General features: G+C 33.5%; 2 protein-coding genes across 2 annotated transcripts; one reads left to right on the top strand and one right to left on the bottom strand.

Annotated features, from left to right (window-relative positions):
• Positions 1 to 3,417: 3,417 nt before the first annotated feature.
• Positions 3,418 to 6,460, bottom strand: LOC137828851 (serine/threonine-protein kinase Aurora-3). The gene is made up of 6 exons (XM_068635589.2): positions 6,067 to 6,460; positions 5,650 to 5,892; positions 4,629 to 4,724; positions 4,076 to 4,290; positions 3,920 to 3,992; positions 3,418 to 3,831 (listed from the first exon to the last, which is right to left on the bottom strand). The coding sequence occupies exons 1-6, from the start codon at positions 6,190 to 6,192 to the stop codon at positions 3,736 to 3,738; spliced, it is 849 nt and encodes a 282-aa protein (XP_068491690.1). The 5' UTR covers positions 6,193 to 6,460; the 3' UTR covers positions 3,418 to 3,735.
• Positions 6,461 to 13,850: 7,390 nt separating this feature from the next.
• On the top strand, positions 13,851 to 15,832 carry LOC137828481 (glutathione S-transferase). Its single transcript, XM_068635089.2, has 3 exons — positions 13,851 to 14,055; positions 14,163 to 14,211; positions 15,159 to 15,832. Exons 1-3 carry the CDS (start codon positions 13,906 to 13,908, stop codon positions 15,614 to 15,616), a joined length of 657 nt encoding a protein of 218 aa, XP_068491190.1. The 5' UTR covers positions 13,851 to 13,905; the 3' UTR covers positions 15,617 to 15,832.
• Positions 15,833 to 25,460: the final 9,628 nt, after the last annotated feature.

Raw genomic sequence — 25,460 nt, 5'->3', positions numbered from 1 at the left:
ATCACTTCTTAATACTTTCAAATGACAGTTAAACTGATTTTCAATCATATTGATGAAATTTTGTAAATTTGTGTGTTTCATCTTTAGTTTTCATTAGACCAATCCATGTATATCGGGTAAAATCATCTACAACAGTTAAAAAAAATACTTATACCCTTCAACAAAAACATGATTAAAAGGACCCGTATATCAACATGAAGCAAATCAAAAAATTGAGTTGATTTAGTAGAACTAGAAGGAAAAGGTAGTCGATTTTGTTTAGAAAAATGACATGTATCACAAGGATGAACAAAACCTGTGGAAATATTTGAGTAATATGAAGACAAAATTTTCAACCTATCATAAGATAAATGTCCCATTCGAAAATGCCAAAGTTTAGCATTATCAATATCTACACAAGATTTATTGATGTTGGCAGTCTTATTTGGAAGGCACGGACTCTCACTGTCAAGTCTACTCATCCCAATTTTTGTTTGTGACACCTGATAGATACTAGAAGTCCTCAATTGATAAAGGTTGTGTGATCTCTCAATTGTACCAATCACTCCCCATGGTTGAGTCTAAATAATGAAAGAAATAGAAGGTTGAAAAATGATTAAACAATTGTGATTCGTGGTTAATTTAGAAACAAAAATCAAATTGACGTGAAATAAAGGTACATATAAAACACCAGTCAACGTGAGTAAGAGAGATATTTGAAGTGTACCAGACTGATTAACACTTAATTGATTTCTGTTAGGTAAAAAGACTAGGACAGGCAAAATATTATGAATGGAGGAGAAAAGATTTTTATCGTAGCATATATGATTTGTAGCCCCTTTGTCTAATACCTAGTGACTAGAAAACTTACTTGATTTGGCTGAATTGATTTGGAACGTACTGATATGATTCAAAGCAGGAGTCTGACAAGATGATTGTTAGATCAAAGCCATTAAATTGTTGTACTGTTCTTGAGAAATAAGGATGTTAGAATTTGGGAGATTAGCCTCGAAAGGAGTAACATCTTTTTTAGCATTAACAGATGCAGCCGTATTAGCATATTTTGTTGCTCCTTGCTTGAATTTGTAACCAAGTGGGAAACCATGTTTATTATAACAAGTATCCATTGTATGATTATTTCTTCCACAATACCTACAAAAATGGGAATTATTTCCCCTTTTGCCTCGTCCATTAAAATTGCGACCTCTGCCTCTACCATATCTTCCATTGATTCGTGGATCAACCACAATATTCATCAACACCTTGTCTGTATCATTGTTATCAGGATAATTGTTCTCAGTTAATAGGGAAGGAACGAGAACCATGGTCAGATTTTCATTGATGTTGAGATAGTATGGATTGGAGGGATTAGTAAGGTGATATAGGGTTTGGCTTGTCATGGTGAAAAAGTAATGAGCAAGATATAGAAACAAAAGAGATGCCCGGACTTCCTAAAAGCTCTGATACCATATTAGTTTTATATATCTCATATAGAGAAAGAAGAGAAAAGGGAGAAAAGAAAATTATATATTTTATTAATCAAGAGTTATTGCACACTTACATTATTGAGTACTATATTTTTATAGCACATAAAAATATAAAAGATAAAAAATATCATAACTTATGGTTGTAACCGATAGAGCAAATTGTAGTTGATAAAAGTAGTTACAACTAAAAATCTAAAATATTATATGAGATCATATTTATCATCTAATAGAATCTATTGAAACACAAAATATGATAAAGTATCTGGGATGAAGAAGTACTCCTTTAATGAGTGTTGCAATGGTTCTATTTGCAATATTTCTAAATATTAGTTTGGAGATTTATACACTTCTTTTGAAGTGTTCTGCTACTCATATATCTAATGAATAAAGTTTAGGAAATTTGCTCAGAGTCAATAAGGACTTGTGTTAGCATCTTAGTAAGAACCCTATTACCACTGTAGTTTCTTCTTTACTTGATTTGAATAATTACCAGTCTTGGAGTCATTTTGGGTTATTGCTTTGAGCACAAACAACAAGTTGATATTTATAGATAGTCTAATTGATCCACCTGCTACATTGGATCAATTTTTCCCTTTAAGTAAAAGATACAACAATACGATTACATCATGGTTCATAAATTAGTGTCGATAAGTATACAACAATCTATCATTTGAATGGATCCGGCTATAGAAATCCAGGATTGTCTCAAGTCATGATATAGACAAGGTGATATGTTACGCATGACGAATCTTTAACAACAAAAGATTCTTCCTTGAGAGAGGAAGATCAATCTGTTACAAAATTTCAGGTCTTAACTTGTTTGTCAATGCAACAATAAGTGTTCTTGAGGAATTCTTGATGTGATGGCAAAAAAAAAATAATGTATTTATTTTAACCTCTAAAACTTGAAAACACAATAATGCCACAACTCCCCCAGAAGAAGTAGGTAGTATCTTTGATGCAGTTTGACATATATATTACTCTTTACTGTTTTTACTTTTTCCACCAAAGCACATGGAACTTCCAACTCCAAGAGATGTTTATATAACATGTTACCAACAAGCCCTAGTTAATTTTCTAAGATTCAATGAATTAGACATAAAAAGCTCAAATGAACAAGGAAAGAACTAATGGTAAAAATATTAGACACGATAAATAGGCAAACTTAGTGATTCTTGGATAGAAGAAGAATCCCTACCCACTTACTCACCCAACAGCTTCCTTAAATCTAGTTGAATTCAGTCTTATTTGACTCATTTTTCTAGCTATCTAGCACTACTCAATCTGCAAGAAAAAGACATGGCGAATCTCCAAGACTTAGTAGATATGCAAACAACGAGAGTCTCAGTTGGCTCTCCAACTGATTTATGTAATCAGTGGCTCTACAAAATGTCAACGTAAACTAATAAGTTCTGATACAACCTTAAGCGAGACAAAGAGACGGGCATTCCATTTGTTTCTAGATTCTAATATCAACTAAAGTATCCGTGTGTTATGCAGAGTCTCAGTTGTCTGCAACGGACTTCTATTTCATTCGTTTTTCATATTTTTATCAAGTACTCATATTCACAGTTAATCTTCTTAATTATCGTATAAGTAAAATAATTAGAAAATGCAGAAACATTTTTAAAAATTTGGATCTTCTCACATCTTCCTAGAATTAACAAGGTAGACAACACAAGAAATTGTGTTCAAAAGAAATAATAATAATAATAATAATATAATAATAATAATAATAATAATAATAATAATAATAATATAATAATAATAATAAAGTTAATATCACTGGACACATTATTTGACTAAGTTGCTTTTGGTTTAGAATTGCAGCACCGTTTGAAGCAGCTCAGTTGGAATTAGAATCCAAATTTCATCATGGACAGCAAATATCCTAAATTGGTATCTGAATTCATATTATAAAATCTTTTTTCCATTTAAAAACTGATAAAAATGAAAGGAGAAATATCAATATTTATCATTTAAATTTTAACTGCATGGGACTCACTCATCAAAGGGGAATCATTAAATCTTAGTTGTCACATTCACTACTGAGCGAGCATGACAATAAATGTGAGCATAAGTTATTTGTCATGCCTGGTTTAGATGCGCAGAGACTCGTAGAAATTTCACCTACAATACAACTTTTATAAATAGGCAGATATACAATCCTAATGCTCCTAACCTCACGGCCATTTGCTTGCATTTTATAACATCAGAATTCAGTTTAATCCCTCGTGGCCAGTTAGACGAGTATATTAAGTCCGTACTACTAGCAGGTACCCGTAAGATCTGCATTCTTGATTATCCAGGGATGCTCCATTATCTTCTGAAGAGAGAGCCTTCGTGAGGAGTCTTTCACCAGAAGCTACATCAATTCATAGATTGCTGTCAGAAAGACCACTAATTTGTTCACTGAAAGAATTTACTTTGGCCAAGATTGGGATGTTACTTACCCGGCTAATCAGACTTTTGGCATCTAAAGAAATAGAAGGTTTGGAAGGGAAGCTTAGGTCAACCTTCATTATCCTACACAAAGCTAAATACATTACATACACAATGAAAGAACAAGATCTACTTTAAATAAACATATAGCCCACGATTTTCTGTACCTTTTGAAGGTATCAGCTTGACTCTCAGCCTCAAACGGAGGGGCACCAAAGAGGAACTCATAACAAAGGATACCAAGAGTCCAGTTATCAACTGCATAGTCATGAGCTTTATTTTCAACCATTTCTGGTGCTAAATAATCCAATGTGCCACACATGGTATGTCTTTTGCTTTTAGACTGAACAGACCAACCAAAATCTCCAATTTTAAGACGACCCTGTAATAAAGTCGTTATTAGTTGAACATGCACGTGCCTTAAACCCCAAATATAATCAATTGACTCCAACTATCGACCGAATGGATTCATTGCATACTATATACTATATCGATAACAATAATATTTTCAGTCTCAAGTTTCTTTCATTTAATCTCTTTTCGATGAGGAGTGGGGAAAGGGCATTAGAGATTTGAATTTAATGTTAATGAGTATTGCAGCCAAAAACAGATTCGAGCACCTACACTAAAACTTCAGGCACGAGAATTCCAAAGATTACCATAAGTGAACATTGGTATGCAAACATACATCGTTGGTAGAGGAAGGATATTTTAGCATACCTCGTGATCCAGCAACAAATTTTCAGGCTTGATATCCCTATGAATAACATGCTTCTCGTGGCAATAAGCCAATGCCTTTGTGAGGCTCAAAATATACTAGAATTATCAAAATAAAAGACAAAGTTAAGAGTCAACATAATATGGAAATTTTACCTCAATAAAGGAGCAAAAAAAGATAACGACACAGTATTTTATTTAGCCTTGTCCGTGATAATATAGTGCTCATTTATTTATTTGATAATAAAAAAGGAATTCTATGACAATTTTTCAGTACTTCTGCAAAAATTATCATTTGCTCGAGAAAATCCCTAAAATATGTTTTTGTTCTTGCTTTAATTCATTAAAAAAAAATACACAAATATATTTAATTTTTATACATATCTTTTAATTTAAATCACATTGAAAAAATAAACAAATAATCACTAATTGTGAAACTTTTCACAAAGTTTACACAATCAACTTCTCTATAAATCAATATTCCACACAGCAGGCCACTACAACTAGTTCACCTGCTGCAGTTATCATAAACAACTCATAATTTGAATTTTAAAAAATTCACAAAGATTACTCCTGCTTTGCATTCTATTCAACCTCTTCAGAAACAAAAATCAAATTTCTAAACTTTAAAAAACTACAGCTGCTTTCTTCTCATACTCATCTTTTCTCAAGAATTAAAACCCAATAATTGAAGAAATGACAAGAACCAATGAAAAACAGTTATCTTCCTTCCAAGTAGGAAGATGAAAGCTTCCTCCAAATCAGGCCAGAGGAAAGTAGTAATAGAGTTAGGTTCTATTTGGATAAACTTCTCTACAAACACTCACAAGATAAGAGAATAAGATGGTAAAATGAATTGAATTTCTCTCCTATCATAAACTTAAGTTTCATATAAACTCCTAATTTCTTCAAAAACAAAAAGTACACAAATTAATTTTGGTAAGCTGGAAGGAAAATGAAACATCCCTCATGAATTATGAAGAAGATCTTCAAAACATTGCACACATTCGAGAAAATAGATTACCGTGGCAGCTTGCTTCTCTGTAAAATGACCCTTTTTCCTCATCTCTTTGTAAAGCTCACCCTTATGAGCATACTCGAGAATCAAGAAAACACGTTCAGTGTCATGAAACCAACCATAAAGACGCAGGATGTTAGGGTGCCGAAGACTGGTCTGTATCTCCATCTCTCTCCTCAGTTGGTGATTAATTCTGTACTTATCAATTTGTTCCTTAAATATAACCTTCAACGCCACAACAAATTTGCTCTGGAAACAAATTAAAATGAAATGAAATACAAAAAATTAACTCTATTGGCTACTCTGAGAACAAAATCTACACTTCTAAAGATGATTACTTATGTGAACATTCTAATATTTCAATTACTTGACTGAATCAAAAATTTATATATAAAAAATAGGAATAAAGCGAGAATTAGGAACCTTGACTTCTCTGGCAACATAAACTCTGCCAAATTTGCCCCTTCCCAGAGGTTTACCGATCTCGAAGTCTTGGAGGGACCAATTTCGCTTTGAGTTTTCTTCTTCCGCTGGGTTCTGGGAAGCCATTTTTGGAGGAAATGCAGAGTTCGGTGGAGTTTCTCTCGGAATTTCAATTTGTTAACGCGCGCGTTTGTGAATAGCTTTTGCGTTACATAGCAGGGAGACAAAACGACAGCGTTCAATTAAAGACCAAGGAAGATGGTTCAATGTCTACTCTTACCATTATTTCCTAAACGACACGCGATTTTTGGTGAGTGATTGGCTTCAAAATTGGACTAACAAACCCTAGGCAAATTGTTCCTACACCCAACCTTTCTGAATATGTATCTTACACACTTTTAAATTTTCGAAAATGCCTTTTATTTTGGAAATAATATATTTTGGAAAAACAGATCTGAAAAAAAAAATTATTATATTCTAAAAATAAAAATTTCAAATAGAATTCAAAATCAAAATTTTATTTCATAAAAACAATTCCGAAATATAAAAATTAATTTTAGAAAAAAAATCTAAAAACATATTTCAGAAAAGAGTTCCGATGTATTTCTATATGTACGTCATTTTAAAATGTCATAATGTCGTCATTTTACACTGAAATCGGGTGCAGTTGTACAATGCAAAAGTAATTGCCCAAATCCTAAACGGAACAGTGTTCCGGGAACACCCATAAACTTAGTAATGGTGTTTGATCCATTAAGACTATAAATTCATGTTTTATTGAATTGTTATGAAAACTAATAAACTAGGTTAAAATAGAAAAAAAAAATATTTTTAATGAAAAATCTTAGTACAATGTTATTCATTTTTTCCTTAAAATGAATATAAAGCATTTTTCCATTTTTTTCCAATAAATTTATTATTATTAAAGAATATTATTTTGTGTTAACATAAATATTATACTATATTTCATTTTTATGTTATTTTGAATATTAAAAATGTGTTATGTTTAATTTTAAATATTATCCTCTATAATATATACTTATTATTATTATTATTATTATTATTATTATTATTATTATTTATTTTATTATTATTATTATTTTTTTTTTATTTTTTTTTTTTTATTTTTTTTTTTTATTTTTTTTAACATATGTTCCACAAGCCTTGAGTAAATTGTCTTTGTCTTGAAAACATGTTTTTTTTCATACTTTGTTGTACCACTGGCATATAGCAAAGGGGCCTTCTTTTTGTCACTTAAACTTAGCATAAACCTTTTGATATTACCAATGAATTAGAAATATTTTGAAATTAATTTTAGAATATCTATTATACAAATTAAATTAAGATAGCAATTTTTATATAGTAGTATTAAATTTTTCTTTATATATCAATTAAAGTCATATATAAACTTCTATACTTAATTACTTTTGGATAAGATTTTTATAAATAGTAAACAAAAACAAGAAAAAAAAAGTTAAAATCATTTTTTTAAAGTTATACACAAGATAATGTATACAAAAAAATTATTCATTTTTTAAATCTAATTTTAACATTTGAAAAAACTGATTTTATTTTATTTTAAAGTATTGATGATGATTTTCTTCCAACCTTCCTTCTAAATTTGTAAGATCACTATAAGAAAAAATGATTTTAGTAAAGGTTATATAACAAAGATTAATATAATCTTAGAAATTAATTTATGAGGTTTTTAATCTTCATTAAGTTTCGAAGGTTTGTTCTAAAATCTCAGCAAAATAACAAAGTTTTTTTTATCTTCGTTAAATTCTAAATGTTTATTCTAAAATCTCATTAAAATATTTTAGATATTTTCAAATCCCAACAAAAAATATAATTAAAGTTTTTTTACAAATAAATAATTAAAAATATAACTTTAATATATTTGATAATTGAATTCTTTAAAGTTTTTGAAACTGTAAGTTTAGACATGTAATTTTTTTTAAAATATTTTAATCTTAAATATTTATTTAATCAAAACTAATTAATTATTTATTTATTTTATATAAATATTTATATAAAAAATTATCATAAACTATAAATATTATTACACTACAAGAAAAAAGCTTATTAGCATGGGTCAAAAGGAGACACTAAGTGTAAATAGCGGACGCAAAATAAAGTTATCGTGGACTTAGCGTTTCCTTGAATTTGGAAGCTAACTACACAAACCTAAAACATTGGCGTGAGATGTGTCGGATGCAAGTAGCGTCAGCTAGATAGTCGCATGGGCTTCGCACAATGTAATATTTACTTTCGTCAAGCTTACGTGTAGAACATACAAAAGGCAATTAGCATCGGCCTAGCCTACATGAAACTCACACAAAATTATGTTTTATATTATTTATTTATATAGGCGTGGGCTTGGCAGTGGATACGTGGACGCTAGCATAAAAAAAAAATACTATGTGTGTGTTACTGACATTAAAGTGTTTATAATAGGTTTGACCCACACAATATAAATATATATATATATATATAAATAGTCTGATGACTTTTTTCTACACCCCAAATCAATTTCACAAACCCATAAAAACAACCTAAATTAATTTGAAAAATACACCTAATCAATAAAGAAAAGAGAAGCAATGAAAAGTTAGAAAAGACTGAGAGGTGATGATGACTATACCTATCACTAGTTGAGAGAGAGAACATATGACTTTAATGATGATGAAATGCTAGGGAATTTTGTCTAGCCCATCACTCCTATCAAATAAGTCCAGCTAGAAACCATGGAGAATTTCAAGGAAACACATGAAGACCCTATCTCAAGTTTGGATGGTATTCATGCTGGCCAATATGGTATCCATTGGTCATGTATCAGACTTAAATATTCTCTTATGTCATCTTCTCTATTACCTCTTGAAAGATGATTATTTTGTTGATGTTGCTAATATTATTTGTCATAAGATTTATAAATTAGTTAGATTTGAAATTAGCCAGAATAATTAGAAGGCAAATGGTTCTTTGTGATTTCCTATTTTAATAACTTCTCTTTGTGTAGCTCATGGGGTTGGGGTAAACCCATGAGTCAAAATTAGACCTCCAATTGATTTTAAGTTTATTATAAATAATTGTACCGTTGCAGAAGAACAAACACCACAAGTTGGTAATGTTCTCATTCATCATTCACCAATCCATCACCCTGAATCATTTGCAACATTTAGGGAAGATAGGATATTGGAACAAATGCAACAATTGGAGCAAAGAGCCACATGGGAGCACATACAAATATAGGAAAGGGCAAATCACAGGGATAATGAGATTACAACAAGATATTTATCAAAACTTCCTTCAAGGGAAACCCAACCCATATATGTTGCCCTTGAAAGAAACAAGCATCAAACTCTATGACATTAAACGAGCGATTGCTGGGAGGCAACCCAATAGAAATTTTAGTCTTATGATTTTTTATTTTTTGTTTTGATTTTTACTTTAAAAAAAAACTCAAAGGCAACTAAATCTTTATATGTCTCCCGATCAGTTTGAAGCTTATGTATTTTGGCATGGGGACAAGTTCTATTATTCAGGGGGGCATATCCAACAAATAAAGCATGATCATCTACAACTATAGATGAAGATTTTAACACAGAGCTGAATAACTTCTTAGGACGAAAGGTTTGAGCAAAAAATATGGTTTTATCTTTCTAATTTTTTTTCTTCTCAGTTATTTGAATTTTTTCTTATTTTTCTATTTATTTTTTTATTTATTTTATTTTTTGGTTGTTTTGTTTTCTGTTTATTTACTTAGTTTGTTTTATTTGCTTATTTTTATTTTTAATAAATGTGTTGTTATCGCTTATTTTGTTATTTTTTATGTTTGAATTATTTCTCTTGAATAAATTCTAGTTTTAATTAGTTTTCTAGCTTTTTTTTTCTTGAAAAAAAGAGAGAACTAGAATATTAATTTTGAATTGTGGAAAAAAGAATTTGTGTTTAAATATTGAATAGTGAGATGAATTAAACACAGGTTAGAAAAGAAAATATAATGAATTCCTATTCAAATGTAGTTGAAATTGTTATACATGAAAATTTAATAGGACGATTGATTAGAATAGAGAATGACAAAACAAAAAAGGAATGAGACCAATTAAACCAAGTGAGTGTGTGAACCTTAAACATTTTTTAGAGTTTTACTGATGAATTGACATTTGTGGTTGCTTAATTTTTATTTTTTTGTCACATCATAAATATTGAATATTAATTTTGAATTGTGGAAAAAAGAATTTGTGTTTAAATATTGAATAGTGAGATGAATTAAACACAGGTTAGAAAAGAAAGAACTAGAAAATTAATTTTGAATTGTGGAAAAAAGAATTTGTGTTTAAATATTGAATAGTGAGATGAATTAAACACAGATTAGAAAAGAAAATATAATGAATTCCTATTCAAATGTAGTTGAAATTGTTATACATGAAAATTTAATAGGACGATTGATTAGAATAGAGAATGACAAAACGAAAAAGGAATGAGACCAATTAAACCAAGTGAGTGTGTGAACCTTAAACATTTTTTAGAGTTTTACTGATGAATTGACATTTGTGGTTGCTTAATTTTTATTTTTTTGTCACATCATAAAAGAGCATGAAGATGATTGAAGCATTTGTGTTAATTAGGAACCCATAGCCAAATAGCCAACCTTTATCTATTAGAATTATTTTTTTTATATATTCCTTTTGTGCCAAAAAATTTTGTTATTATTGCATCCTAAAACTTTAATGATATATTTTCCTACCCTTTAGCATGTTTAAGGAAGGAGAACATAAATGCAATATATATAGAAAAGGGAATGGTTGATTCTAATTGTTGAAAGCTCAAAAATTTAAAAATAGGAAGAATCTATTTGTATTGAAATAAAAAGAGAAAAAAAAAGAAAAATTCACGTTGAAAATCATGAATAAGTAAAAAAAGAAAAATAGGAAAAGTATGAAGTCAAAAGAAAATGGTGATTAGATAACACATATGTGCTATAATTGGATTGTAGGTATGTTCTTCTTCTTTAAAATGTGCATTTTGTTATCTGAAAAACCAATGCTTTTTGGAAACCCAACCTCATTATAACCCTGGAAAAAACGTCAAGATTCATGTTTCTAATATGTTTGTGTTATGAAGATGAAATGAAAAACAACTGTGATTTGTTATTATTTAGTGAAAATAGAGAAAAACACTTACTTGTGAGCATATGAGAAGAGTTCCCTTGATGAATTGTCATTTATTTGTTTTGATTTGATCCTGGAAGTTGATTGTATCTATATTTTTTCTATATTTGAATTTGGAAGCATCATAAGTTTCTAATTTGATATGTTAATATAAGCTAAAAAGGGGAAGTCGGAAGGTCCGTCACGCGCCAAGCTCACAAAAGCCCGACTCATCATCAGGGCATGTCGCTCAAGATAGCTCATTCTCACCTGAGCGAGATTTCTCCACCAGCATTGGTCGTTTTTGACGTTTTACTCGTTCAAGCGAGCACAATCTCGCTTGAGCGAGAATCCACTTAAGCCCAAGAAAATTAGGTTAAATAGGGGGCTTGAGACACAACCCTAGTGTGCAAGATTGAGAGGAAAACGTCATTGAGTGAATTGTAACCCAATTGGGAGAGTAAGAGGTGTGAGAAACATTAGAGGAGACATTCATTAAGGAGAAACATCCTTGATCTTCTTTTCATGCTCTCCCTGCTTGTAATAGTCATCATGTGTGGCTAATTCTACCCTTTGGGATTGAGAGTAATTTGTTCAAACTCTTATATATTGAGGTGATATCTAAACACAATATTCTCTTCTTGATTGATGATTGGTATTATTTTTTTTTTTTTTGTAATGTTTAGCTTAGCCTGATCTAGAATCTTAGATTTGACTAAAAAGTACTTATAAAGTTTTGACCTAAACGATAATGCTTACTATCTTTGAATGCTAGGAATAAATTTGAAATGATAATTGGTATCAATGTCTAATCTTAAGGGTAAGTTGTTTTTATAAATATGCGAGGAATTGATATTTTGGAAGCATCTTAATAATTTTATATGCGAGGAATCATGATTTTTATACGGGCATCAATATCAATCAAATAGCACAATATTATCATGTTAATCCCTATTTTTCCAATTGAAGCAACAACTCTTTTACTTGTTTTCTTGTTAATCATTGTCATCATAACAACTCTCTACAAACTTTTATTATTTTATTTTATAATTAGTGAATATTTTACTTGATTATTCAATTGTTCCTTGTGAATTCAATATTTGTCCTTAGAGACACATTATTACTTCTGACAACATAGTGCATTAAGGATGCACAGGTTGTGAGTGTGAGTGTGAGAAAAGAATTTCAACTTACACATAAATACTTTTTTTTACGTATGTGAGCCCATTACATCTCTTTTTCACATTAAATAAATGTCAGATAAATATTTCACCTCATTGTGTTACCTAGACTCACGTTAACATAAATAAATATAATTTTTTTGAATTCGCTAAGCTTCCATAATTTTTTTTAAATTCATTTCCTTCCTACCTTGTGTTCATGTTTTGGATGCTAGCTTTATTATTATTATTTTATTCTTTTTATAATTTAAAAATAGTAGCGTGGGCTAAGTGTATGCTTAATATTTATTTTTATAATTATTAGTGTAGGTGTAGTGTTTCTTTGACCAACACTACTCTTAAAAATTATTTTTCTCCTCCGTTTGGGTGGGTTGAATTCACGGTAGTAACATCAAGCCGCACTTTCCTTTGGCAACTAATATAATTTTTCTTGTAGTGTTAATTATATTTTTACTACAAAATTTTTTAATTTTAAGATAAGTTTATTAACGGAGGTTATAATGAGACAACCAATTACTAGAGGTTTTTCAAACCTGGTAAGTGTCAACTATTTTTTCTAATAAATCTCACTAAAATTTATTAACGTGTGGCCTTGTTGGCTAAAAAAATTGAAATAAAATTAAACAAAATTCAATTTGGAGGATTTTTTTTTTCTTTTTTGTTTGGTGACTGAAAAAACACACCTCGCATTAGTTTTTCTTCTCACTTTTCAGTGCACCTTCTTCCTCACTTTTAATCTTCTCAGTTCGCGTTCTTCCTCACTCCTCACTACTCACCTGGATTGGATGTTCTCACCCACTTAAGGTACATTGTCTCTTGCTCACTCTTAAAGTTCCAGTTTTTGTTTTTGTTTGGTTTGATTGAATTTTGTTTTGGTTTTATGTAGTCTATAACAAGTAATAAAAAATATATCTAATTTTTTTTTACATAAATTATTTTTTAGTTTATTCTTAATATATTTTTAAGGATTAAGTATGTTTTTAGTTAGTGAACTTTAATATAAAATTGAATTTTGTAACTTAATAAAAATATAGAGTTATTGAATTCTTACACTCTGAAAAGTCATATAAACACACTATGAAACAGATAATATAATCAAATAATTAATTACATAATAAATTATATCATGAAAATCATTATACTTAATTTACAGATTACAAATTTCATTATTGATATGTACATTATATCTTTTTAAAAACACTTTTGAACAGTACTATCCACGTGAATGTTATTTTATTAACCGACTTGTCTTTTTCAAGTAAAATGACGAAAGAATAGTTCCCTCTAGTTATCTGGCTTGTTGTCTCACCTACAAATCTTTCTTTGAAATATTCCTGGAAAGTAATTTCTATCAATGTCTTATTCTAATTTGATCACAAACCCCAATTCCAAGTGATCCATTATTTATATACATAATTCTTTTCGATGAAAAGAAAAATCTGATCACAAATCGCACTCCCTTTCAAATCCTCCATTTTCACTGAAAAATAAATTCAGATTCAATCATGGCAACGATAAAACTTCATGGAAACCCCTTCTCAGCAGCCACCATGCGAGCTACTGCTTCCCTGTACGAGAAGCAACTTGAATTTGAGTTTATTATGATTGACATGAAAAATGGTGAACACAAAAAGGAACCCTTCCTTTTGCTTAATGTAAGCATTACCACACTCAAGACTTATCATGTAAAATTTTCTTTTTGTTCTAATGGTATTTAGCTTTGTTTAGCTAATTTTCAATTCTGCTATTCAATCTGATGCAGCCATTTGGGCAAGTTCCAGCGTTTGAAGATGGAGATTTGAAGCTCTTTGGTATTATATATATATATATATAAGCTATAATACATTGTTTTTAATAGCTTTTCTTTTGGCACTACCACATATTTTTTACGACTGTAATGTAATTTCATAAAAATTTACTAATTACAAAATGGGTAAATTGTATTTGAGGTTCACATATTGAAAAAGTCGTGTTTAAGACACGAATATTGTGTATGACAAAAACAATTTTAATTCATTTTTTTCTCTTACAAAATCAAGCAAGTCTGTCGAAGACAATTTTAATTTGATAGATTTTCTAACAATATATTGATGCATGACAACTTTAAAATTCTTTAAAATAAAATACAACTTCAGTTATTTTAATTTTAAATTACAGTAGTGAATGATAAACACGACTTCCTTAAAATAACTGAAGTTATGTTTTTTATAGATTTCAATTTAAAAATAAATCAACTAAAGTTACGTTTAGTATGTACAAATTCAGTTTAAAAAATTAAAAATTATCTTTTCCAAGCATAATTTTTATGTAATTTCAAATATTACAGTTTAAATCATGTTACGTAAACACAAATTCTTCGATTTAAAGCCATAAATTTCAAACACAACTTGTATTTTTTTTTTTCTAAAACGTGCATCTTATCATAATTTCTTTACCAAATTGTATCATAAGTAAAAGAACCACTACTATCAAATATATCCTTTCTACTCTGGACCATACTATATCAGTTTAACAATCCACAAAGATCATGATGATGTAAAATACATTCTTCACCGATTCATTTGTTAGACAATTACAGTTAAAATTTGTAGCAAATTACACTATATATCAGAAGTGAAACTAACAAAATTTTATGATTTTTAAAAGTTTTCAGTATAATGAAAAAAGTGTTGATATTGTATGCTATAGCATTTCATGATACCTTTGTCTAAATCTGCATTAGTAGATAGGAAGATGGAACTAACAAATTGAAACACAGAATCAAGGGCAATAAGTCAATATATTGTTCATGAGTATGCTGATAAGGGGACCCAACTGATAAGCAGCGACTCGAAGAAGATGGCAACAATAAGGATGTGGATGGAAATTGAGAGCCAACGCTATGATCAAGCAGCTTCAAAACTTGTATGGGAGCTTGCAGTAAAGCCTATGTATGGGCTTCCTATGGATCCAGCAGCTGTAGAACAGGCAGAAGGGATGCTGAATACTACTCTTGATTTCTATGAGAAAACATTGTCCAACTCCAAATACTTGGCTGGTGACTGTTTCACCTTGGCGGATCTGCATCACCTTCCCACCATTCATTACTTGATGAACACATCGAGTAAGAAGTTGTTTGAATCACGACCACATGTTACTGCATGGGTTGCTGATATTACAGCAAGACCAGCTTGGTCTAAGGTTCTCGCCATGCAGACCAATCTAAGTGATAAATAGTGACCAACCCATTTCACCACATGCTGTGTTCTCTGAAAACTTCAAAAGATGCATATGACCAACATAAGTTCATGAAATTTTGTTGCCCGTTTCCCATTTTCATCTTTCAAGTTTTATGTAATGGAATTTTACTGTTATTTGATAACATATAGTTTTTCTATAGTTTTTTTCCCTTTTGGGCTTTGCCTTGTACATGGGCCGAAGTTTTATGCCACATTTCTTTTACACCTTGTTTTTCTTTTATAAGCTTTTATATTATAAAACGTTGTTTTTTATAGAATGAATAATAATATGCAATTATTTTCTTCTTCTTCTTCCTTGTTTTTTTTTTTGTGTGTTGCGTTAGGGTTCACGTTGTTGACTTTTGCCTTTTCTTTCAATCGACGATTTGGTTTTTGTAGTTCTTCATCTTCCATAAGAAGCACCATCTACCTTTTTCTTCTTTCCAATATGGTATCAAAGCTCTTCAAGTTGAAAAGCTCTCTTGTGTACTGATATTTTCCTTCTTCTACAATTTCTTTTTATACTTTCTTATTATCATTTTCTTGTTTTAAGTTTTTTTTTTTTTTGCTGGTCTAACTTTCTTTTAGGATTTTCTATCTTTTCCAGATACGAGAGAGGAACAATCGATCAAACCTTTCTCTCGTTACATCCTAACAAAAATCCAGTAGCACCTCTGTTTTCATCTATTCTTGACTCATCCAACTATCACTCATGGAGCAAATCAGTGATGACAATTCTAAGTGCGAAAAATAAAATAGAGTTTATTCTTGGCACACATCCTTTCCCATCCAAGAGTCATCCTACTTTTTCAGCGTGGAATTGTTGCAATAACATGGTTGTGTCCTGGTTAGTACATTATGTCTCTGTTCCCATTAGGAAGAGTATTATATGGATGGATTTAACTATAGATATCTGAAAAATGATTTAAAAACTAGGTATTCTCAAGGTGATCTTTCTAAGAATCCGATTTACAAATGGAAGTTGCCACTCTAAGTTAGAGAGATCAATATGTGACTAAGTATTTTATGAAACTTAGAATTATATGGGATGAAATATAGAATTTTAGACCTAATCATGTTCGCTCTATTATAACTACTGTTAGTCAGAGAAAGTGAGGATCAAGTTATGCAATTCCTTCGTGGGTTAAATGATCAATATCGCAATATAAAGTCTCATGTGCTTCTTATGGAACCCATTTCTCCTATACCTGAAATTTTTTCACTTGTGGCTCAACAAGAGCATTAATTAGCTAGAAATGTATTGGTCACCATGTTAATAATGTCAGTTTGGATCGTAATCATGTTTCTGCCTCTATTACTTGTAATTTCTTTGGGAGAATTTGTCACACTGAGAATGCTTGCTTTTGGAAAAATGGTTTCCCTAATAAAGATAATAGGACCAATAAATATAACAGTAGTATGAGTGGTCACATTGTAGATAATTTTACAAAAAAATGGATACCCTCCCAGATATAAGTTCTCTAATGACAAAATGACAAGTGTCGTAATTCAATAATATTTCATGCAAAAAGATAGACATTTATGGATTTTAATTTTTAATAGTTATAATTCAATCTCTAATTAGGAATTTGAACTGTTTTACATATTTTTGAATTATGAGATGAATAAGAATGATTTAAACCAATTTTGTGCAAATTTCAAAAATTTAAGGAAAGATGGAGAAAATGGGCTAAAGGAGAATGGAAAAATTGAAGAACTAATGAAATAACAAAATTGGAGTATTGAAAACTGCCCAAGACTCGCTTAAGGGAGTTCACTCCAATAAAGTTGGGCTTTTTCTTGTGAAACTCGTTTAAGCAAGTAATATTTCTCTTAAACGAGATGTCACTTAGCTCTGATACCACATGATATGATTCCAATAGCAAGATAGAGATGATTCTTTGACATTCTATGGAATCAACTTGAGTTGGAGATAGCTTAGGCACTTTTAATAGAATTGGATCAATGTTCTATGTTTCAAGAACTCACCAAAACTTGCACCAAACACCAAACTCACATGGAAGATCCATCTATTGCCAATTGAACCGATTAAAAATGTGTAGAAAGCAATTGAAACTCTTAAGAAAGCAATTGAACCGAACAGAACATGAAAAGAAGCTACTGAACCGAATTAAAACAGAAGCAATTGAAAATAGCCGAACATAAGTGCAAGAAATGGAAGATGAACCGAACAAAAGAAACTAAGACATGTTTATGCTTTATATGAATATGGAGATGAAAGAAAGAAGAACTTATGGAGATGAAGGACTTGGTTTGATGGTCACGCCACTTGGATGGTGAAGGCTCCAAGATAAGTGAGCTAGTGCCGCCACTTGAGAGAACCAAATGCACTTAAGATAAGACAAGGTGAAGGAGAAGACAAGTTCTCACAATTCTCTCTCAAATTGAGTAGAGTTTCTCTATTACTAATTTCCAATCTGCATTTTACCAGAGCCCACACCTCTATTTATAGTGTGAGGGTGCTGGAAAATAGGTGGGAAAATTCAAATAAAACTCATTTGAAATTCCCACAAAAAACAAGTCACATGGGAGGTGTGACCTTTTTCTACTATGACACCTCCTAGAAACTACACCTACACCTACTCTCCTAAGTCACATGGATAATGTGACTTTATTTTACATTTTCACACTTCTTTATTTAATATCCACACCTCCTACAAGAGTAAATCAAATGATGCTCTTTTATTTAATGCTTGGCCTTGCCCCTCATGGGATAAACTTGGGCTTGTTGAGCTTTGGCCTTCTTGGGCTTGGGCCTCATCTTTATTTTATGTCTTCTTTTAATTTTGAGAAGACTAGAAGGAAGAACTTCAAATGTGAAGGCGAATGTCCTCTTCCTTCATTAATAAAAGCCTCCTTTATTTGATTCTCATCACCTTAACCTGGCGACGCCTCATCTTGGCGATGCCTACACCTGGTGACGCCTCATCCTGGCGATGCCTACACCTGGCGACGCCTCATCTTGGCGACGCCTTAAGCGGTCAACTTGTTGACTTTCTTCCCTTGGGCCCCCTTGAGGGGTCCCAACATACGTTGACTTTGACTTTGGTCAATGCCTGGGGACGGGACGGTACAAGGTAAGTTTCTCTGCCATTAGTAGCAGTGTTCCAATCCTCATCAAGCCTCTTAGCCATGGCCCTTGTAGTTGGCCCAATATGTCTTGATGTTTGGCTCTCCTTTGGGTTGGTGCTTGGCCCTCTTCCATCATCCCCTTCCCCTTGGAAAGGATTTGTCCTCAAATCCAAGTCGTCATTCTCTTCATTGGTACCTACGAAAGGAGACAAGTCAATGACATTAAAAGTATCATGTACTCCATATTCGACAGGTAAATCTAATTTATAAGCATTATTATTGACTTTCTTGAGGATTTGGAAGGGTCCATCACCACGGGGACTAAGTTTGGACTCTCTCTTAGTTGGAAATCTATCTTTCCTAAGATGAAGTCAAACTAAGTCTCCTTCCTCAAAAATGATTTCTCTCTTCCCCTTATTGTTATATTTGGCATACTTCTCAATTTGTTGTTGTATTTGCATTTTAACCTTGTACCGTCCCGTCCTTGGGCGTTGACCAAAGTCAAAGTCAACATATGGTGGGACCCCTCAAGGGGGCCCAAGGGAAGAAAGTCAACAGGTTGACCGCTTAAGGCGTCGCCAAGGTGAGGCGTCGCCAAGATGAGGCGTTGCCAGGTGTGGGCGTCGCCAAGATGAGGCGTCACCAGGTGTGGGCGTCGCCAAGATGAGGCGTTGCCAGGTGTGGGCGTCTCCAAGATGAGGCGTCGCCAAGTTAAGGCATCGACGGTGTCACTCCCCGATACCCATGGGTGGGAAAGACCGTGGAGGGGGCGACACCGCGAGAAGTCTCAGTACATCATAACAGTAATAAAGAGAAGAGAAAGGGGGCTTCAAAGCCATAGTTCTAGTACCAGTAAGGGGTAACCTGACTCGTGAAGTACCCACGCCACCGCTGGGAGACCCTGGGATAGATACGACCTATGAGAGGGCCACGCCCATGGGAGAACCACGTGCATGGTACGAGAGAAAGGTATATACACTTCCAGGGCGAGTGACTAGAGGTTGGGGCGCATGAGTTGGCACCCAGAAAGTCACCCCTTGTGCAGATGCACTCCAAGAAGGAGGACTTACACGATGGATTATCCCTGAGTTGGGTTACGACGCTGTAAGGCCCTCCACAAAGAGCAGCGGTCAAGTCAGAAGAACACATAACAGGAAGCATTGAAACATCAAGGTATATCAGTTTCCACGAAAGTTTGCTAAGGCACGCATTGATTTAGTTTACGTTTCGAACGCTTTAAAGCACTTTAAATGCTTTAAATGATTTAAACGTTTTAAACGCGTTGAACGTTTTTATACGCTTTAAATACGCTTTAAATGCTTGAGGTGTTTAAAATGGGCTTTAGACGTTTAAGATAGGGATCCAAATTTGGAACCTAGTTATCATAAGTTTTAGTTCACACGCACACTCTAGTTGCTTGCTCGCGCACCCACTGTACGCTCAGGCAATTAGGGCAGTATTCAGTATTCAGTTATTGGACCACCTTCAGAGCATCTATTCACGGTGTTCCGATACGGAGGTGTGTCACTTTGATGTTTCTCGCTAGCTGACTTGATGGTCGGAGTGCAAACGGCCGCGAGGGCGCCCCTTTGTCCATTTCTTTTCAGGTATTCACAGACGGAGCAGAACGAAGGTGCCCTTGCTCGCGAGGACAAGCCACGCACAAAGACGACCTAGGTCTACCAGCGGGAACAAACCTTCTCATGCATTTTCTTAACAAATTCATCTTTGATAGCTCCTTCCTTATGCACAAATTCTTGTGGATTAGGAAGGGGTAACAAATCTAAAGTAGTAAGAGGGTTAAAACCATATACAACTTCAAAATGAGAAGCATTAGTAGTCTTGTGAACTACCCTATTGTAAGCAAATTCAATATGGGAAAGGTACTCATCCCAAGATTTGTGGTTACCCTTCATGATTGCCCTAAGCATAGTACCAAGAAATCTATTGACTACCTCGGTTTGTCCATCCGTTTGAGGATGACATGATGTTGAAAATTGTAGCCTAGTGCCAAGTTTTTCCCAAAGGGTTTTCCAAAAATGGCTTATAAACTTTGGATCTCTATCGGATACTATACTCCTTGGTAAACCATGAAGTCTTACCACTTCTTTAAAGAAGAGTTTAGAAATATTTTAAGCATCATCCACTTTGTGGCAAGGAATAAAATGTGCCATTTTACTAAAACGATCCAGTACCACAAAGATGGAGTCATGACCTCTTGCAGTCCTAAGAAGTCCTAAGATGAAATCCATGCTAATATCTTCCCATGGAGCATTTGCAATCGGTAGAGAGGTATAAAGTCCATGAGACATTGTTTTAGCTTTAGCTTTTAAACATGAAATACACCTAAAACAATGTCTTTGGACATCTCTTTTCATGTGTGGCCAATAGAATTTTCCTTTTAAAAGATCAAGAGTTTTGTCAACTCCAAAATGGCCCATGAAACCCCTTCATGTGATTCCTTTACAAGAAGTTTTCTATGTGTACCTTGGGGAATACAAAGTTTGCCTTCTTTAAAAAGATACCCCTTGGACACATAGTAACCTTCTTGTGTTCTACGTTCACATTTAGCAAAGATGAATGCAAAGTCTTGGTCTTCTTGATAAAGTTCTTTTATGTTGTCAAATCCAAGAATTTGAGCACCAAGTTTTGAAAAGAGCACATGTCTCCTTGAGAGAGCATCCACCACTATATTTGTGCTTCCCTTCTTGTATTTGATAACATAAGGAAATTGTTCAAGAAATTCCATCCATTTTGCATGTCGTTTATTGAGCTTGTGTTGGCCTTTCAAATATTTTAAAGACTCATGGTCACTATGTATGACAAATTCTTTAGAAACAAGATAGTGTTCCCAAGTCTTTAAGGCCCTCACAAGTGCATAGAGCTCTTTGTCATAGGTGGGGTAGTTAAGGGTGGCTCCTTGAAGTTTTTCACTAAAATAAGCAATTGGATGCCCCCCTTGTAACAAAACCGCACCTATGCCAAACCCCGATGCATCACACTCTAGCTCAAAAGTTTTAGCAAAATTTGGTAAAGCTAGAATGGGTGCATTAGTAAGTTGAGCTTTTAGCCTCTTAAAGGCTTGTTCATGCTTTTCATTCCAACAAAATGTAGTGTCTTTCTTCACTAACTCATTGAGTGGTGAAGCTAGACTTGAGAAGTTAGGCACAAAGCGTTTATAGAAGCTAGCCAAACCATGAAAGCTCCTAGCATCTCCTACATTTTGTGGAGTTGGCCATTCTTGGATGGCTTTGATTTTTTCGGGGTCAACATGTACCCCTTTTTTGTTTACTACAAAACCAAGAAAAACTATGCTATCAACACAAAAAGTACATTTATCACTATTTGCAAACAAACTATTATTTCTAAGCACTAGGAAAACTTCCCTAAGGTGTCTTAGGTGGTCATCTAGGCTTTGACTATAAACTAAGATATCATCAAAATAAACTACTACATATTTACCTATGCAATCTCTCAAGACATGATTCATGAGCCTCATGAAGGTACTAGGTGCGTTAGTGAGACCAAAAGGCATCACCAACCATTCATATAGTCCAAATTTGGTTTTAAAAGCGGTTTTCCACTCATCACCCTCTTTGATTCTAATTTGGTTATATCCACTTTTAAGATCAATTTTGGAAAATTTGATTGACCCATGTAGTTCATCAAGCATATCATCAAGTCTTGGGATTGGATGCCTATACTTGATGGTGATGTTATTGATGGCTCTACAATAACAACACATTCTCCATTTGCCATCCTTTTTGGGCACCAACAAGACAGGTACAACACAAGGGCTTAGGCTTTTTTGCACCCAACCCTTCTCCAACAAATCTTGTACTTGAGATTCTATCTCCTTTGTTTCCTCGGGGTTAGTTCTATAGGCTGGTCTATTTGGTAGACTTGCCCCCGAAATCAAATCAATTTGATGTTCTATACCTCTAAAAGGAGGAAGTCCTATGGGCCCCTCTTTAGAGAATATATCATCAAATTCATTTAAAAGATCTTTTACTTGAGGAGGTAGAATCATAGTCTCAAGATTTGTGGCAGTGCATGTAAGTGTTCCTTTACAAAAGATAAGGCTAGGTTGTTCAACAAGAAGCATATTTTCAAAGGTATTTTCAATTGTTTTGTCTTGTTGAATGACCTTGTGGGAAGGAACACTCTTCTCCCACGCCTTTTGATCCCTAAGGATTTTCTCTTTTTCTATTTTTGTTTTTTTTTCCTCCTCATCCCTCTTTTGTTTCATTTGTATTTGATCTCTTACCACTTGGGAATGTGGTAAAGGATTAAGTACAAACTTCTTTTTCTTGTGGGTGAAGGAAATCTCGTTGGTTAGACCATTGTGCAAGGTTTTCTTATCAAATTGCCATGGTCTACCTAATAAAATGTGGCAAGCTTCCGTAGGTACTACATCACATAAAACATTGTCTTGGTAGTTACCTATAGAAAACTCGACCTTCACTTGTTTATCTATAGTTAGTTCCCCGTCTTCATTTATCCATTGAAGCTGTTCCGTCCGGTTGACCTGGGACGTCTTCGTGCGCGGCCTCAACCGTCAGCTAGGGACTCCTTCCCACTGGTTACCTGCGGATTCCTGCAAAGAAGGACAAAAGGGCGCTCTAGCGGCCGTTTGCACTCCGACGCTCAAGTCAGCCAGCAAGAAACACAAAAAACTATGCACCTCCGTATCGGAGCACCGCGTATGGCACTCTGAAGGTGGTAAAAGGGAAACTGTGTGATGTGATTCCAATAGCCACATAGAACAAGATTCTTGACACTTTGAGGAATCACCTTGAGCTGGAAAATGTAGAGGCACTTTCTTAGAAGTTGGATCATAGTTCTAAGATCAAGAACTCACCAAAACAAGTACCAAATCCCAAACTCATTTGGATGAACCAAATATTGTCAAATTGAATCAACAAAGGAGAAGGAAAAGAACAAACCGAACAGAATTGAACTTCAAAACAAAAAGAACCGAACAGAATTTAAAAACTAAACAGAAAATAGGTGCTGGAAAATTAAAGGAACCGAAACAAAAACAACTCAAAACTCAAGGCAATAAGAACAAATTGAAGAAGAAGAAAGGAAGGAGAAGAGAATGCTCATGAAGATGGAGGAATGGTTGGATGATCACGCCACTAGAAGAATGGATGCTCCTAGATGAGTGTGGAAGCCGCCACTTGAGGAAACCATGGTCCTTCAAGATAAGACTAGAGAAGAAGCTCAAAGCTCTCCAAATGCTCACTCCAATTTTGAGTATAGTTTCTTTAGATAAAATTCAAATCTGAATTTTACAAAGGAAGCACCTCTATTTATAGCCTAAGGTGCTGAAAAATAGGTGGGAAATTTCAAATAAACTCATTTGAAATTCCCACCAAAAACAAGTCACATGGGAGGTGTGACCTTTTTCTACTATGACACCTCCCAAAAACTACACCTACACCTATCTACTAATACACCCCCCTAAAGGTCCTATTTAAAACCTAAAAGATGCTATAACAAAAGAGGTTTCTAAGGTTTCCCTCTAAGCACCTTCAACTAAAGACACTACAAAAAGAGAAAATAAATGTCCTCTTGCTCCCAAGGCTTTGAACATGCTTCTTGTAATCCTTTGAGGTGGACTTTGACCTCCATGGGCATCCTCCATTTGTGCCTCCACCTCTTCTTGAGCTTGATGAGTGGCCTCCATGTTCTCTTGGGCTTGATCTCCATCATACTCCCCGAGTTGGAGAGAATTCGACCACGAATTCTGGAGACCAATGAAAGGTCTAAGAACATGATGCATGAGGCGCATGAAGGTACTTGGTGCATTAGTTAAACCAAAAGGCATAACTAACCACTCATATAAACCAAAGTTGGTCTTAAAAGCCGTCTTCCATTCATCACCCGGTTTGATACGGATTTGATTGTAGCCGCTTTTAAGATCAATCTTTGAAAAGATTTTTGAACCATGTAATTCATCCAACAAATCATCTAATCTAGGTATGGGATGCCTATACTTAATGGTTATGTTATTTATGGCCCTACAATCCGAACACATTCGCCATGTGCCATCCTTTTTTGGCACTAAGATGATAGGCATAGCACAAGGACTCATGCTATCTTGCACCCACCCTTTTTCAATCAAAGCCTCAACTTGTTGGCGAATTTCCTTGGTTTCACTTGGATTGGTCCTATATGCGGGACGATTTGGTAAAGAAGAGCCCGGTATCAAATCAATTTGGTGCTCAATCCCTCTCAAAGGTGGAAGGCCATTTGGAGGATCTTGAAACACATCTTTGAACTCTTCTACCAAATTTTCCAAGCAATGAGGACTATCAACAAGTGTTTCTATGCTAAGAGTTCTAGGGATGGCTAAAAAAAGAGGATGATGAGCCACTATTTCCCTTTCAATGTCACGCCTAGACACAAGGAGTGTAGGCTTAGAACTCTTATCTTTTTTATCTTTTTTATCTTTTTCACTCTCCCTCTTTTTCTTCATGATAACTTGGTCCTCATGGACTTCTCTTGGAGAGAGAGATTTTAAAGTAACCTTGTGACCATGGAATTCAAAAGATAATTTGTTGGTAAAGCCATCATGTAAAACTTTTCTATCAAATTGCCAAGGCCTTCCCAAAAGAACATGAGTGGCTTCCATGGGCACAACATCACATAATACCTCATCTTTGTATTTTCCAATGGAGAAATGGATGAGGACTTGTTTATTAACAATTATTTCTCCTACTTCACTAAGCCATTGTAATTTG

This window comes from Phaseolus vulgaris, chromosome 7, assembly GCF_051622355.1.
Source record: "Phaseolus vulgaris cultivar YP4 chromosome 7, ASM5162235v1, whole genome shotgun sequence".
Taxonomy (NCBI): Eukaryota; Viridiplantae; Streptophyta; class Magnoliopsida; order Fabales; family Fabaceae; genus Phaseolus; species Phaseolus vulgaris.
The sequence above is the reverse complement of the archived record's forward strand: the minus strand, read 5'-3'. Positions and strand labels throughout refer to the sequence as shown.